The sequence below is a fragment of the Pseudonaja textilis genome, chromosome 3 (genome assembly GCF_049901715.1).
Source record: "Pseudonaja textilis isolate UNSWEBS1 chromosome 3, rPseTex1.2, whole genome shotgun sequence".
NCBI lineage: Eukaryota > Metazoa > Chordata > Lepidosauria > Squamata > Elapidae > Pseudonaja > Pseudonaja textilis.
The window spans coordinates 198,053,432-198,068,075 of NC_141992.1; the positions used below are offsets into that span (position 1 = coordinate 198,053,432).

General features: G+C 46.8%; 1 protein-coding gene across 3 annotated transcripts in view; it reads right to left on the reverse strand.

Annotated features, from left to right (window-relative positions):
* Positions 1–1,884: 1,884 nt before the first annotated feature.
* ARHGAP39 (Rho GTPase activating protein 39) overlaps positions 1,885–14,644 on the reverse strand; it is a 157,002-nt gene continuing 144,242 nt past the window's right edge. For 2 of the 3 annotated variants that reach the window (XM_087931811.1, XM_087931810.1), the window contains 3 exons: positions 12,131–12,222; positions 8,356–8,525; positions 1,885–4,351 (listed from right to left, as the gene is read on the reverse strand). In XM_087931811.1, the coding sequence (XP_087787937.1) occupies positions 4,157–4,351; positions 8,356–8,525; positions 12,131–12,222 (457 nt within the window). In that variant the 3' untranslated portion in view covers positions 1,885–4,156. Of the gene's footprint in view, positions 4,352–8,355; positions 8,526–12,130; positions 12,223–14,644 lie in introns of those variants that run through there. The other variant, XR_015743332.1, reaches the window with a different exon arrangement.

Here is a 14,644-nt window from a genome sequence, read left to right on the forward strand (position 1 = left end):
CTGCGATCCCAAATAAAGAACGATCGATCGATAGAACGGGGTGGGGAATTTTCCTGCAGACTTTTTTGGGGGGATTTTCCCAGGGGGGCTCTGGTCTGCAGGATTTAAAATGATGAGTTTGGTGATCCCTGAAGTCCGAGAGGTTGGCAACCCCCTGCTCTAAAAGGATGCAAATGACCAGCTGTTTGCAAGGAACATACGTGGACTAGAAGACCTCTAAGGCCCCTTCCAAGTCTTGTTATTCTGTTAATGAGCTGAAAATGGGGCGCGTGTGTTTATGTAATCTCACCCACCAATGCATTTTTTTTTTTTTCCTCAGAAAGATGACCAGACCTCTTAGGAGACAAGACTCTGCGTGTAACCCTTTAATCGTCATTGGAAAGCTTCATTCCCAAGAGCAGGAATAAATATATTTCTGAAGAGGGGGTGAGGGGGAGGCAAAACGCTGGAAAGCAACAACTGAATAAATAACAAAAAAAAAGAGAGCATTCTTCTCACGCACGAATCCAAAAAAAAAAACCAAAAAAGTTGGCATGAATGATATTTACAACTCGGAACTCCGTTCTGTGGTTAGCCAACGGATCGCGTCGGTTTTCCGCGAGAGCTCTTTGCAACCGCGTTCCCGTGATTGAACCCCTATCTCTCCCCTCCCCCACAATGCAGTTGGATTGGGACTGCAATTCCCACCCTCCCCAGCCAGGATGCTGGGAATTGCAGTCCTAATGCTGCTGGAGGTGGATACCAGATTGGGAAGAAAAGGAAAAAAAAAATCTCTATTATCGGTGTTTTCCAATCTTGGCCACTTTAAAGATGGGTTAGACTAGAGTTGAAGTCCACTCATCTTAGAGCGGCCAACATTGAGAAACACTGCTCTATATAATAAATTCTCTCAAGAAGGACAGGAATTGTGTGCCTGTTGTTAAAGACGAAGTTATCCTCTGTTCACCGGCACCCAATTGACCTGTGTCTACCCTGAAAATTCCCCAAAATTCATAGCCAGACCCTTACACAACGGGCGGTTGGTCCACCATCATTCGTTCTTGACCGATCGAACTACCCCCCACCCAAAACGCCCCACTCAGATTCCCAAAACGGCTGTAAAAAGAGGCAAGCTTCCTTCCTATTTACAAAAACCAAAAAAAAAACCCAAAAACAAAAAAAGGCATGTTGGCCAGAGAACTTTCTAAGCTGATTGTGCAAAATCGATGACCGTCGGAAAAAGAAGGGCCCAAGGGCTTTTGCAGACCCGGCTTGGAGGTTTTGGTCTTTCCTCTTGTTTCTGCGCTGTTGCTGTTTTTCATCAACCGTTCACAAGTGCAAACAAAGCAGGGATTCCCCTCCCCCCACCCTCAAGTTGAAAAAGGTCAGCGGTGAAACTTGAGCGGCTAAGCTGGGAAAGGGCTATTCGGAACGGAAGGAGGTTGATGGGACTCTTTTTTTTTGAGTTACGATCCAGGCTGGAAGACTGGTGGCCCTGGTTTTCCTGTTTGGAGATCCATTTGGACTCCAGTTTATTGGAGTGGAGGAGCCCCCCCAAGAATGTTGATAGCAAAGGCACGCCAAATCTTGCAATCCGGCCAACTGGCTTGACCTCTTCCTGGACTGATTCCAAGTGGGAAAAGTCCCGATGCTTCCAGGAGTTGACTTCTGCCACATACGTTGTCTCTCCACCTCCTGAGTTTGCTGGCTGGATTAAGGGAACTGAGAACCAACCTAAATGCTGAACAAGGTGGCGGGTGACTTTGAGTTGCCCAGCTACATAGCTCCTCCATCCATGCTTTATCCTGCACCAGGACGTGATTTAGAAGTAAACGCCCTGCGCCTGGAATAATCTCAAGGCAAGAGAGTTGGAGTGATGGGATGTTCTTTTTTTAAAAAAAAAAAAAAGAAGGAAGCTGCAGATCGGAGGACCCTGGTCTGTTGGAATAAAAGGCACTTTCTCTGGAAACCACAAACTCCTCCAAGAACTGCTTAGCACCCAAGCGGTAAATGGTGGGACCCTCTCCTCCAGTTGGCCAGAAGTAGCCAACCAACCCCGAGGAGCGCTCTTGCATCCTTCTCTAAAAGCAGTGAAAGATGCTAGGAACCACAGCACGTGAGTCCTGTGTAGCACGGCAGAGTTTGAGGTAGCCCCACCATGGCCGACCACGTCCAAGAAGTGGACTTGCCTTGGCGGGAGGCCCCTCACTACAACAGCTCATCCAACTCCACAGAACTTCAAGGCCACCATCCTGGCTTTTGGTCAAGTGGAGAGAGAAGGCCTTAAGAGCCGATATCGATCTGATATGCTGTAGGAAGCAGGAAGGCAAGAGGGCAAGAGACAGGCCTTGGGACAGAAGCTCTGCTGCGTCAGAACTCTCTCTTCCTGTAGGCCAGAATCATGGTTAAGAGTCCAAGATGTTCTCCATCAACTCTCCCATCCAGGACCACCTAGTTTCTCTAAGATGAGCCCTATCGCTTTCTTGTTCTCTGCACATATGCGCCCAGGCGCAAGATAAGATTGTCCGTTCCCGGACCCAGGAGAAGATAGAAGCTATGTTCCTACAGATCCAGAGGACATCTCCCAAACGTTGTGAAGGGATGGATGGGAGAAGCAAAGGTCAACTTGTTGCACTTTCTGATTTTTTTCCCCCCGCCGTCTCAGGTAAACGGAGAGTTTGGCTTTGCTTCTCGAAAAGAAATCAGATTTCAACAGTGGACGTTGAGAAATAAACATGGAAGGCTGAGGGTCACTCCTTTTGAAATAGGTTGGGCAAAGAGCCGTAACTATTGCCCATGTTTGTAGAGCGTGTTAAACATTCTCAAACATTGCCTGGAGAAAGCCTCTCCGTAGCTGTTGCTTTCCACCCCATAACTCCTACCTCTGAATGCCATGAAAAATCTGGAAACCTGGTGGAGAATGCCCCAGATCCAGCCAAAGTCTATCACTTAAGGTGCCGTAAGAAATTGGTTGTGGACAGGGTCTTCCCGGAGCCCGAGTATAAGACCCACCCTCTCTAACACACCAAAGCACTGAGCGCAGGAAGGGAAGTTGAGGTGAGGTGAGGTTGAGCGAGAATGGACAACTCCAGGATCGGGGCACCCCACTTGTCACGCCCCCCACTCAACTGGGGAGTTGCGAGGGTCAAGGAGGGCCTGATAACCTTTCCACACATCCACACACACCCTTTCACTTAAAGGAGAGGTCAAGAAAGTGCTCCGGTTCTGTATCAGAGTGTATAAAACTCTGCCCGACAAGAAAAACGAGTCACCAGAACGAAACTCCTTCCTCATTATTTCCCCTCCTGTTTTCAAGGGTGGAATAACCAGGCCTTTTTTTTGTGGGGGGGGGTGCTTAGATGTTGAGATGGGGAGGGGGGCTGCATGGCTTGGCCCCCTTTGGCAGTGACTGTGCTGCAACAAGAGAGAAAAAAGGAAAACGGGTCTTCCCCAAATCTTAAAAACGCCTGCAGGTGTTTGAGCCTCATCCACAGCTGGTCCATGGCTTCCAGAGGTGCCACCCCACCCCCCCTTAGAGTTCACAATTGGTCAATCTGATGGCAACCCCTCCCCTCCTCTCCTCCTGGGAGGCCTGTTCACTTGCCCTGCAACGCCAGTCTTTGTGATCTGCGTTCTATCACCTTTCGTTTCCTCCCACCCCCTCCGGCTCGTCTGAAAATTATTCAGCTACCATCTTGGATATTCGCCCTGCCTCGACCCATTTGAACGTTCCTTCAGCTGCCCGTACCCGGTACTTGTGCCCCCTCCCCAATTGCCACGAGACAGGTTTAATTTGGGGGAGGGTAGACAGGCCTCCTGGCCTCTCTACCTTGGTTCACAGTCCTCCCAAATGGTGTCGGGTTGTCCATTTATGTAGACGCTCCTGATGGAAGTTCCTAGCCAGGAGGCTGTCCACCAGGGGACCGCTAAGAGGCAGCCTCATTTTGTCCACTGCGCAGGTGCCAAGGGAGGTTTCCTGGGCAACTTCAGATGCCCAAGTTGGCATAGCCAAGATGGCAAAGTCAGTGTGGCCCACAAGCTTTCTCTCTGAGTGCTTCACAAGGTTGGCAATCTCCTGCTGCATCAAAAAACGGTTCTCACTGACTGACGTCGGGATACGGGAGAAGATTCAGGTGACGGTTGTCCAACTAAAGTCCGGTCCTGTTCGGCACAGGGGCTATAGCACTCCCTCCATGAAGCCTGTGTCCAGGTGCTGGATGAGCACCCGGATGAAGGACATTTCCTTGCGGGTGTTTTCAAAAATAATCCGTGGGTCATCTGACTGGCAGCGCAGACAGTTGGGGGCCATCACCATTGCGAGGTTGTTGACGTCCATCTTGGTGATGGCCACATTCCCCGGCTGCACGAAGACCTGTGAGGAGTGAGAAGAAAGGAAGAGGTGTTACTGGGTGGGGTCACAACCCACAACTGAGGCAAATCTATATACTACAGGTAGTCCTCAACATAGGGACCACAATAGAGCCCACAATTTATGCTGTTAGGTGAGAAATTTGTGTTTTGCTACATTTTACAGCTTTTCCGGACACATTTGTTAAGTGAATCCCTGCAGTTGTTAAATGAGTCACACGGTTGTTAACTGAATCTGGCTTCCCCATTGACTTTCCTTGTCAGAAGATCGCAAAAGGTGATCACGTGACCCGAGGACACTTCAACGTCATAAATTGGATTGGATAACCATTTGTCTGAAGTGGTTAGGTCAGTAGTGGCTAACCTTTTGGAGCTCCAGTGCCAAAAATTGTGCGCATGCTAGCATGCTCGCACTCATGTGCCAGCACCCAGAGGGCAATACATGTCCCCCATGCCCCTACGCATGCACACGCAATTCCACCCACCCCCACCACCCTGTTACCTGCACTGCGCTTCACAGTTGATTTGGGCCGGTTTGAGACCTTTTCGGCCTCCCAGAGGCTTGTGGAAGGCTTCTGCAGGCTTTGCAGGCGAAAACTAGGCCCATTTCGTTACTTCCGGTATTTTCGAGAAAACAGGAAGTGATGAAATGGGCCTAGTTTTCAGCCTGCAAAGCCTGCAGAAGCCTTCCCCAAGCCTTTGGGAGGCCGAAAAAGGCCTCAAACTGGCCAAAAATCAGCCGTGATGCATGCACATGTGCACTGAGATAAGTTTGCCTGCTGCTCATGTGCAGGCACAAATGGCTCTGTGTGCCGCCTGTGGCACACGTGCCATAGGTTCACCATCACAGTGTTAAGGTTTCCTGCCTAAGCAGGGGGTTGGACTAGAAGACCTTCAAGGTCCCTTCTAACTCTGTTATTCTTTTCTAAATATGAACCAGCTGTCAAGTACCCAAATGTAAATCACGTGACCATGGGGAAGGTGCAACGGTCGTAAGTGTGAAAAGGGGGCATAAGTCACCTTTTTCAGTGCCGTTGCAACCTCGAAGGGTCACTAAACGAACTGTTGTAACTCAAAGGACTCCCTGTACTAAAAGTCTCATTCTTGTAACCTTTAATTGGACAAACGGCAGACCGTAGGGCAATAACTACATCACTTTAACTATGCAAGAACTATGCCACCTTCAGTCTCACCTAAGCATAGTACATAAAATAATCTGCTACGACGTCCTACCCGTCAATTACTACTTCAGCTTCAACCACAACAATACATGAGCACAAAATAGATACAAACTTAAGATAAACCGCTCCAAACTCAACTGCAGAAAATACGACTTCAACAACAGAGTTGTTATGCCTGGAATGCACTATCGGACTCTGTGGTCTCTTCCCCAAACCCCCAAAACTTTAACCTTAGACTGTCTACTGTTGACCTTACCCCATTCCTAAGAGGTCTGTAGGGGGCGTGCAAAAGCGCACCAACGTGCCTACCATCCCTGTCCTAATATCCTCTTTTATCCATACCCATGCTGTACTCATCATCATGTTCCTAATTATATCTCTTATCAAAAACACGCTTGGAAAAAAATAATAAAAACAAAAAACATACATTTTTTTTGAACTAAGGTACCTTAAATGGGCTAATGTACAGGATGCATCCCAAATCCAGAACCCATAACTCCCGAGGTATTGAAATTTGACAACATTTATAAAACATTTTATGACATCATGGAACAGTTTATGACATAATGTAAAACATCATAAAACATTTGTGCTAACGTTTGACTGCACTACACAGTTCAGTGTGAGTTTTTTCAAGGCAAATACATTTCTGAACATAAATTTCTTAATTTTTTGTCAGGGAAGGAACAAAGAATCCAGGCATTGAGAAAATATCTCTGAAAAGATTACTCAATTTATCGGAGATTATCTAATATACTACTAAAACTTTCTGTTAATATAAATTTAGTGGCGGGAGCAGTGGGGTTGTGCAGTGAGCCAAAACACATAGTTGTGGTTGACTGGTTGGAGAATGTCTGCTCCTGCATGAGGCAATCTGCACTGTGATTGGTTGCTAGGGGTGTGGAGGGGGTGTTTCCCTTTTTTCCCGCCTTTTTCTTCTGTCGCTGTTTTGTGCTCTAAGATTTACCTCATGATGCTCCTGTTTGCCTGACTATCTAGTTTGCTGTATATATAGTTGTAAAATATATTCATTTATATGAAACTACACATCCACGGCAGCATCTCTGACTTCGTTTGGACACCTGCTACGCAATTCCCTGATATTCTCATGTCTGTAAACTTTGAAAATTGGACAAAACAACACATCGTTGAGGTAAATGTTTTTGAACCAGAATGGGACAATTTGCCATGGTCAACTCACCACAACCAACTCACTGAAGGGCAACTTACTGTGACCACTAGCCGTGGGATTCACTTAGTTTTCTTTATTTTGGTTGACCACTTTTTCACCAAAATTATTTTGCCTCTTGCATCAAAGGAAATCATTCCTATGACGATCAGCTTTTATAATGCTTTGGTGAATAAAAAAAGGAACTAATCCCACATTGAATTGTCCGGCGACAAGACTGTAACTAGTCATCCTAGACCCTTTTTGAACCAAAGTACCCTAAATGGGCTAATTTGCAGAATGCATCCAAAATCCAAATAGATGATGAACATGCCCACATATTTCAGGAGAAATATCTGAGGAGCAGGGAGTGTGGAGACCTAGAACTAAGGAAAAAATTCCTGACAGTGAAAATCAATCAATCAATCAATCAATGGAATGACTTACTTTTGGAAGTTGTCACAAGTTTTTAAGAAGAGACTCGACAGCCATTTGTCCGTAATGATATAGGACAGTGGTGGCTAACCTTTTTGGGCTCCTGTGCCAAAAACTGTGCGTGCGCTAGCATGCTCGCACTTGCATGCTAGCACCCAGAAGGCAATGCATGCCCCCCTACGCATGCGAGCACAATCCCCCCCCCATTACCTGCACTACGCTTCACTATTCTGCTGTATAGTGCAGTGTTGGTGTGGTGTCGGGGGTTTCTGGTTCAATGTGTGAAGGGTGAAGGATGTGTGTTTGTGTTTATTTTCATGGACATGGTCATGATGTGCACTGAAGATGGTGTTTGATTTCGTTGTATGAGGTGCAATGACAATAAAGTAAAGTAAAGTAAAGTAAAGTAAACAGTTGATTTTGGGCGATTTGAGGCCTTTTTCGGCCTCCCAGAGGCTTGAGGAAAGCTTCTGTAGGTTTTGCAGACCGAAAACTAGGCCCATTCCATCACTTCCGGTATTTTTTGGAAAAACAGGAAGTGATGAAACGGGCCTTGTTTTCGGCCTGCAAAGCCTGCAGAAGCCTTCCTCAAGCCTCTGGGAGGCCAAAAAAGGCCTCAAACTGTCTGAATATCATCTATGAGGCATGCACATGCACAGTGAGGTAAGTATGCCTGCTGCTCGCATGCAGGCACAAATGGCTCTGCATGCTGCCTGTGACACGTGTGCCATAGGTTCACCATCATGGATATAGGGTCTCCAGCCAGAGGGTTGGACTTCAAGACCTCCAACTAGAATAGTCCAAATAGTCCTATTATTCTATGTTCTATGTCCACCCTTGGGAGTTCAACTTCTCAAGGCATCCTTCATCCTTCTTGGAGGACTTCATATGCCCCAGCCTAACGCAATTGTGTCGGTGGAGAAAGCTGGACCGTCCTCCTTCCCCTACGGATGGAGAAGGCATGCTTTTGATCTCTGAGAAACATTGAGGCCACTTGCAGGTTTATCTGTCCCCATAGGGACATCTGAATAGTGCAAATGGATGTGGAACCTTCTTGGAACTGCCGAAGAAGATTCTTGAGTGAGAAGAGAAACGTCTTCAAGGAAAAACAAAGAAAGTCCAGTTGCCTCTTGAAAAAAGCACCTTTGTGACAACCATGACCTGGATGAATGAAAATCTCCACAGACACCATCATCCATAAGGTGGACTCTGAAGCTACCTTACCTGGAGGAAACGGATGAGGTAGCAAAGCACCATTTTGTTGATCCTGGGCAGGGAGTGGACGACGGCGATGGCAGCTTCGGGATTCTCGTAGTGGGTGATGGACTCTTCATAAAAATCGTGCGGGATCAGAGGCTCCTCAAGTTCGCGATACCAGAGCTTCAGCAAGGAGGCTGCGGGGAGAAAGGAGAAGAATCAGAAAGGTCCCAGAAGAGGAAAGAAGATCTCCTTGGCTTGAGACTTCATTGAAACCAACTCTTGAGTTTGTCAAAACTCATTCCCTTCCTCCTGAATGCCATCCTCACATCAGCCCTCTCTTAAAGGTTCCCCTCCTCATACCCACGTGCTAGTCGTTTCCAGCTCTAGAGGGCGGTGCTCATCTCCGTAACAAAGCCGAAGAGCCAGCGCTGTCTGAAGACATCTCTGTGGCCATGTGACTGGCATGACGAAACACCGAACGCTGTTCCCTTCCCACCAAAGGGGTCCCTATTTTTCTACTTGCTTTTTTTATCTGCTTTTGAACTGCTGGGTTGGCAGAAGCTGGGACAAATAACAGGAGCTCACTCCATGACGCGATGCTAGGGATTCGAACCGCCAAACTGCCGACCTTTCTGACTGACAAGCTTAGTGTCTTAGCCACTTGAGCCACCACATCCCAAGATTACCAACTGTTAAAGATGAAGTATTTGGTTCCTCTCTCTTCAATCAACTATATCATAACCATGGATCTGTGTATTGGGTGGACCCCTTGTCAGTACAGGCAGTCCTCGATATACGACACAATTGAGCCCAAAATTTCCGTCGCTCAGTGAGACAGACAGTAATTCAGTAAGTTCTGCCCCATTTTATGACCTTTCTTGCCACACCTGATAAGTGGATCCCTGCAGTTAAGTTGCTTACAAGTTTCTCAAGTAAATCCAGCATCCCCATTGTCTTTTGGGTGTCACAAGGTCGCAAAAGGGAATCTCGGGACCCCGGGATGCTGCGACCCTCATAAATAAGAACGGCGAGCGTCCAAATTTTGATCAAGTGAGCACGGGGGATGCTGCAACAGTTGTAAGCGTGAAAAAGGGTCATGTCACCTTTTTCACGGCTGTTGCAACTTCGAACAGTCACTAAATAAACAGTTGTAAGTCGAGGACTGTCTGTACTGGAGTGGAAAGGGGCAATTTTAACCCAAAATTTGCCAGAACAACTGTCCAGCAAACCATTCCCCTTCTCGGTTATTTGTGTTGTATCATCCATTATGTTTGTTTACATTAGCGACTGTTCAAAATTACAACAGCACTGAAAAAAAGCGACTTATGAGCGGTTTTCACACTTACGACTGTTGCATTGTGCCAAGTCATCACATCATCAACATTCAGACAGTTGGAAACTGACTCATATTTATGACAGTTGCAACTCCCCGGGGGTCACATGATCTCTTCCCTTTTGCGACCGTCTGACAAGCAACATCCATAGGGAGGAGGAGCGGGAGTGACATTCACTAAAGAACTGTGGTTCTAAATTAACAACTGCAGTGAGTCGCTTAACAACCGTGACGAGAAAGGTCGTAAAATGGGAGGCAAAACTCACTCACTAAACACCTATCTCACAGAAAATCTGGGGCAAAATCGGGGTTGTCGGTCGAGACCTACCTGTACAAAGAAAAAAATAGAAATTAACAAATGTTTCCCATCTGTTATTACCTGCAGGGTACATATTCAATTGACCTAGGGATTAAATACGAGGGCCACAAGCCTTTCTAAGGATTCCAGCCATCACTCTAATTCGGTGGTGGCTAACCTTTTTGGGCTCCTGTGCCAAAAATTGGGCGTGCTCAGCACGCGCGCACTTGCGTGCCAGGACCCAGAATGCAATGTGCTCCCCTCATGCCCACTGCGCATGCACGCGCAATCCCCACCCCCACCCCTGCGCTGCACCTCACAGCTGATTTTTTGGGCTGGTTTAAGGCCTTTATCAGCCTCCCAGAGGCTTGGAAAAAGCCTCTGCCAGGCTTTTCAGGATGAATTATAGGCCCGTTTCATCACTTCCTGTATGACAGGGCCTATCAAGTCGTCCTGAAAGCCTTTGCAGAGGCTTTTTCCAAGCCTCTGGGAGGCTGATAAAGGCCTCAAACCAGCCCCAAAAAATCAGCTGTGAGGCACACGCCTGCGGCTCGCATCCCAGCACAAATGGCTCTGCATGCCACTTGTGGCACGCGTGCCATAGGTTCGCCATCACGGCTCTAATTAAATCATGATTCAAGAGCCAAACTTCAAGAAACTTCAAAGGATTCGTTAGAGGCAACATCTTGGCACTGCCCTGTATGAAGCCAACTCTGGCATACATTATTTACAGTCCCCTGTGACTCTGTTTCCCCCTCTTCCCCCTGGGAGTCTCATAAACCATATTCTCCAATTGAGCATATTCACAGGCTGGGTATCATCATTCACATTCTCCAATTAAATATATTCGTGGGCAAAAGCGCTGGTAGTTTAGTTACAACCTTTTAAAGATAAGAGTTGGAATGTACTTCTGCTTTCAAACTGCTGCACTGCCCTTCCAGATTTCCTTCCTCCCCCCACCCTTTTTTTTAATGGCAGCTACTAAAATAGGCATAGGAGTGTTTTATGAGTTGACAACTTTATTGTCATTGTACGTATATACACAGTATACACATAGAACGAAATTCACATAACACCAGAGACTAGACTCAACACACACACACACATGACAATCCCCAAACACCCCCCACATGCCAAAGTTCCCCGCCCCCTAAAAACACACAAACATCCACACAACAGACCAAGTAATACTGTCATGCCCTTGTTGGGAGTCTGATTCTGAGGGGGAAATTGAACAGCTGACAGAGAGTGGGAGTGTGGCTCCGGTGGCTGTGGAAGAAATGGGGGAAGGGCACAGTCCGGCTGGGCATTCAGAGGAAGACCCAGGGTCAGCCCCTCTTCATCCTAGGGCACGCAGGGAGGGAAGGAGAAGGGAGCAACATGGCTTATGGGAGAGAAAAGGGCCCTGATCTCTTTCATTAGTTGCAGCTGGGAGAACAGGATATAAGAAGGGCGTTTGCACACAGCTCCTTGCTGGAAGCAAAGCATGAATTATCTTTGTCAAGGCTTATCTGGGTTTTGGTGTCCTCCTAACTGTGGGTGCTGCGTTATCTTTTGGAAGTCTGCAATTTATCATCCTGGCCTGCCGTGTTAATTACTTCAGTATGGTTTGTGTTATTTTGTTATTTTTAATTTATCTTTATTTTGGGTTCGGACTGCATTTCATCCCTTCGTAGACTGGTTTGGGAGGAGTTTGATCTCCCGCCGAGGATAACTAGACATTGGGGGCCAAGTTGGAGGCATTAAAAGGAATTTATTCTACTTTTGTGACTTTGATATTTTTGTGTCACGCAAATACTGTCCAACAGCTCACTGATGGTGGTCCTTAAGTTAATTGTTAAATGCAATTATAGCACTGGGATAAAAACTGTTCAGGAAACGTGTGGTCCGAGTTTTCATTGTTCCGTATCTTCTGCCAGAAGGCAACAGCTCACAAAGATTGTGAGGAGGTTGGGAAGAGTCTTTGAGGATGTTGTGCGACTTCCCCAAACAGCGAAATATCTTTTATCTTTAAAATATCTTTTAGCCTTCCAGTTTATAAACCGAAAAGGGGATCAAAATTCAAAGCGGGACAAAGCATCAAAAATGACTTTGTCCTGGACAAAGCTGTAGGAGAGAGAACAGGCTGTCCTGCAGGGATGTCCTTCCACAACAGCTGTCACCCTTACCTGGAACATGGGGGTCTTCTAAACCAGTGGGGATTTTCCACTGGTCCACCTGCAGTTTGAGGGCGTTGACTTCATCAATGTCCCCAGGAACTCTGCAGAAGAGAAGAAAGGAATTCCTCAGAGACACGAAGACACGTTGGGCCAGGATTGTCAAACTCAAGACACTGGGCCGTATCTAACAAAATGAAATTCAATGTAGATAAAAGTAAAGTCCTACACTCAGGCAAGAAAAACCCAAAGGACACCTATAGACTGGGTAAAACCAGGCTCAATAGCAGGAACTGGGAGAGGGATCTTGGAGTCTTAGTGGACAACCAGCTAAATAGGAGCAAGCAGTGTGCAGCAGCAGCCAAAATAGCTAATGCAATCCTAATTTGCATTAACAGAGGGATACAATCGAGATCAAAGGAGGTACTAATATCACTCTATTAAGCCTTGGTAAGGCCACACCTAGAGTCCTACATCCAGTTTTGGTCACCACGCTATAGAAAAGATACTGAGACTCTAGAAAAAGTGCAGAGAAGAGCAACCAGGACGATGAGGGGACTGGAGGCTAAAACATACAATGAACTGGTTGCAGGAACTGGGCCTGGCTAGTCTAGGGAAGAGAAGGACCAGGGGAGACAGGAGAGCATCTTCCAATATTTGAGAGGCTGCCGCAGAGAAGAGGAAGGGGTCAAGGTGTTCTCCAAAGCACCTTTGAAAGCCATACAAGGAATAATGGATGGAAACTGATCAAAGAGGGATTCAACCTGGAAATAAGGAGGAATTTCCTGACACTGAGAACCATCAACCAGTGGAACAGAAGTTGCCTTCGGAAGTTGTGGGAGCTTCATCGCTTGAGACTTTCAAGAAGAGATTGAACTGCCATCTGTCACAAATGGTGTAGGGTCTCCTGTTTGAGAAGGGGGTTGGACTAGATGACCTACAAGTTCTCTTCCAACTCTTATTATATTCTAAATATAAAGAGTAGTTGTAGGATCTGGGCCTGGCCAGTCTAGGAAAGAGAAGGACCTGGGGAGACAGGATAGCCATCTTCCAATACTTGAGGGGCTGCCAGACAGGAGGAAGGGATCAAGCTAGTCTCCAAAGCACCCGAAGGCCAGACAAGGAACAATGGATGGAAACGGATCAAGGAGAGATTCAACCTGGAAATAAGGAGAAACTTTCTGACCGTCAGAACCATCAACCCATGGAACAGAAGTTGCCTTCAAAGTTGCGGGAGCTTCATCAGTGGAGGCTTTCAAGAAGAGATTGGACTCCCATCGGTCAGAAATGGTGTAGGGTCTTGTGCTTGGGCAGGGGGTTGGACTAGATGACCTACAAGGTCCCTTCCAACTCTGATTATCTGTTACAGTGCTTCTTAAACAAAACAACAACCCACCCAAGCTTCATTTAGCAAGCTACACAAACACAAGTAACATCCTTTTCCCCGCTTCTTGCATATCAATATTGCACACCAGGCCATCTGCTCACGGATTAAACCCTCCCACCAACGGATTCACCTGCAAGGACAATCGGTTTGGGATATTTCACTGTGAGTTTAATCTCTAAAAGGATGAATGTTTACGTGGTGGTAAACCCAAAGAGAAAAAAGATCGTAGGCATGGAAATAAGTTTCAATATTCCTCTGTGTTATATGGAAAGATGAACACGAACAAGGTCACAAGATGATGATGATAATAATAATAATAATAAATAATATGGAGTGGAATAAACTTCTGAAGGCAGAGAGAGTGTCATGTTCCTTGCTCCTTTCAATAATGGGTGAACAATCACATGGTGCCTGCGCACAATTGTTAAGCCTCTTTTCTGTAGGTCTCTATACCAGTTTCAAGCTGCCAGGTCTTTTCGCCAACAGCTGTGGTGGAATGTAGTATGGATTCCCAAAGGGGAGGGGCTGCATTCCAGGGGATAAGAGATAGCAAAATTTGGATAGTTCAGTTGGGAGGAAGAGAGTTAAGACGGCTCTGCCCTAGAAGTTCTCAGAATAATTGAATGATGCAAGTAGTTACTACAGTCTGGCAAGATTTGGTCTACCGGTGAGGAACAGTAAAGGAAACCGCTCAGAAGTAACCCTACATGTCTTTCCAGGATTTGGGGACCTGACACCAATGTCTCATATTGACAAGTTAGAACAGGGCTCTCAAAGTCGCGGCCCGGATACATCATGCACTGGCCACACCCACGCCCGGTTTAGTGAAGGGGGAAAGAGTCATGATGTCACATGATGACGTTGTGACGATACAAGTTTGACACCCCCGAGCAGTGATGGACTGCAACTGGTTGAACAGTGAGTGTGTGCTTTGCGTGTGCGCAGCATTCCATAAACACCAATTTAAACCTCTAGAGCTCACTTCCTAGCTTCCCCGGTAAGTAGAACAGCTGAGGCGCGGTAATCCACTGTGCCGCATGGATCAGCTGAGCTGAAAAAGGTGGAAATATAGAACAGGATAGGGAAGGCGCTGCTGATCGTCGGAACTACCGGTTCTCTAGAACCGGTCCGAACCAGCG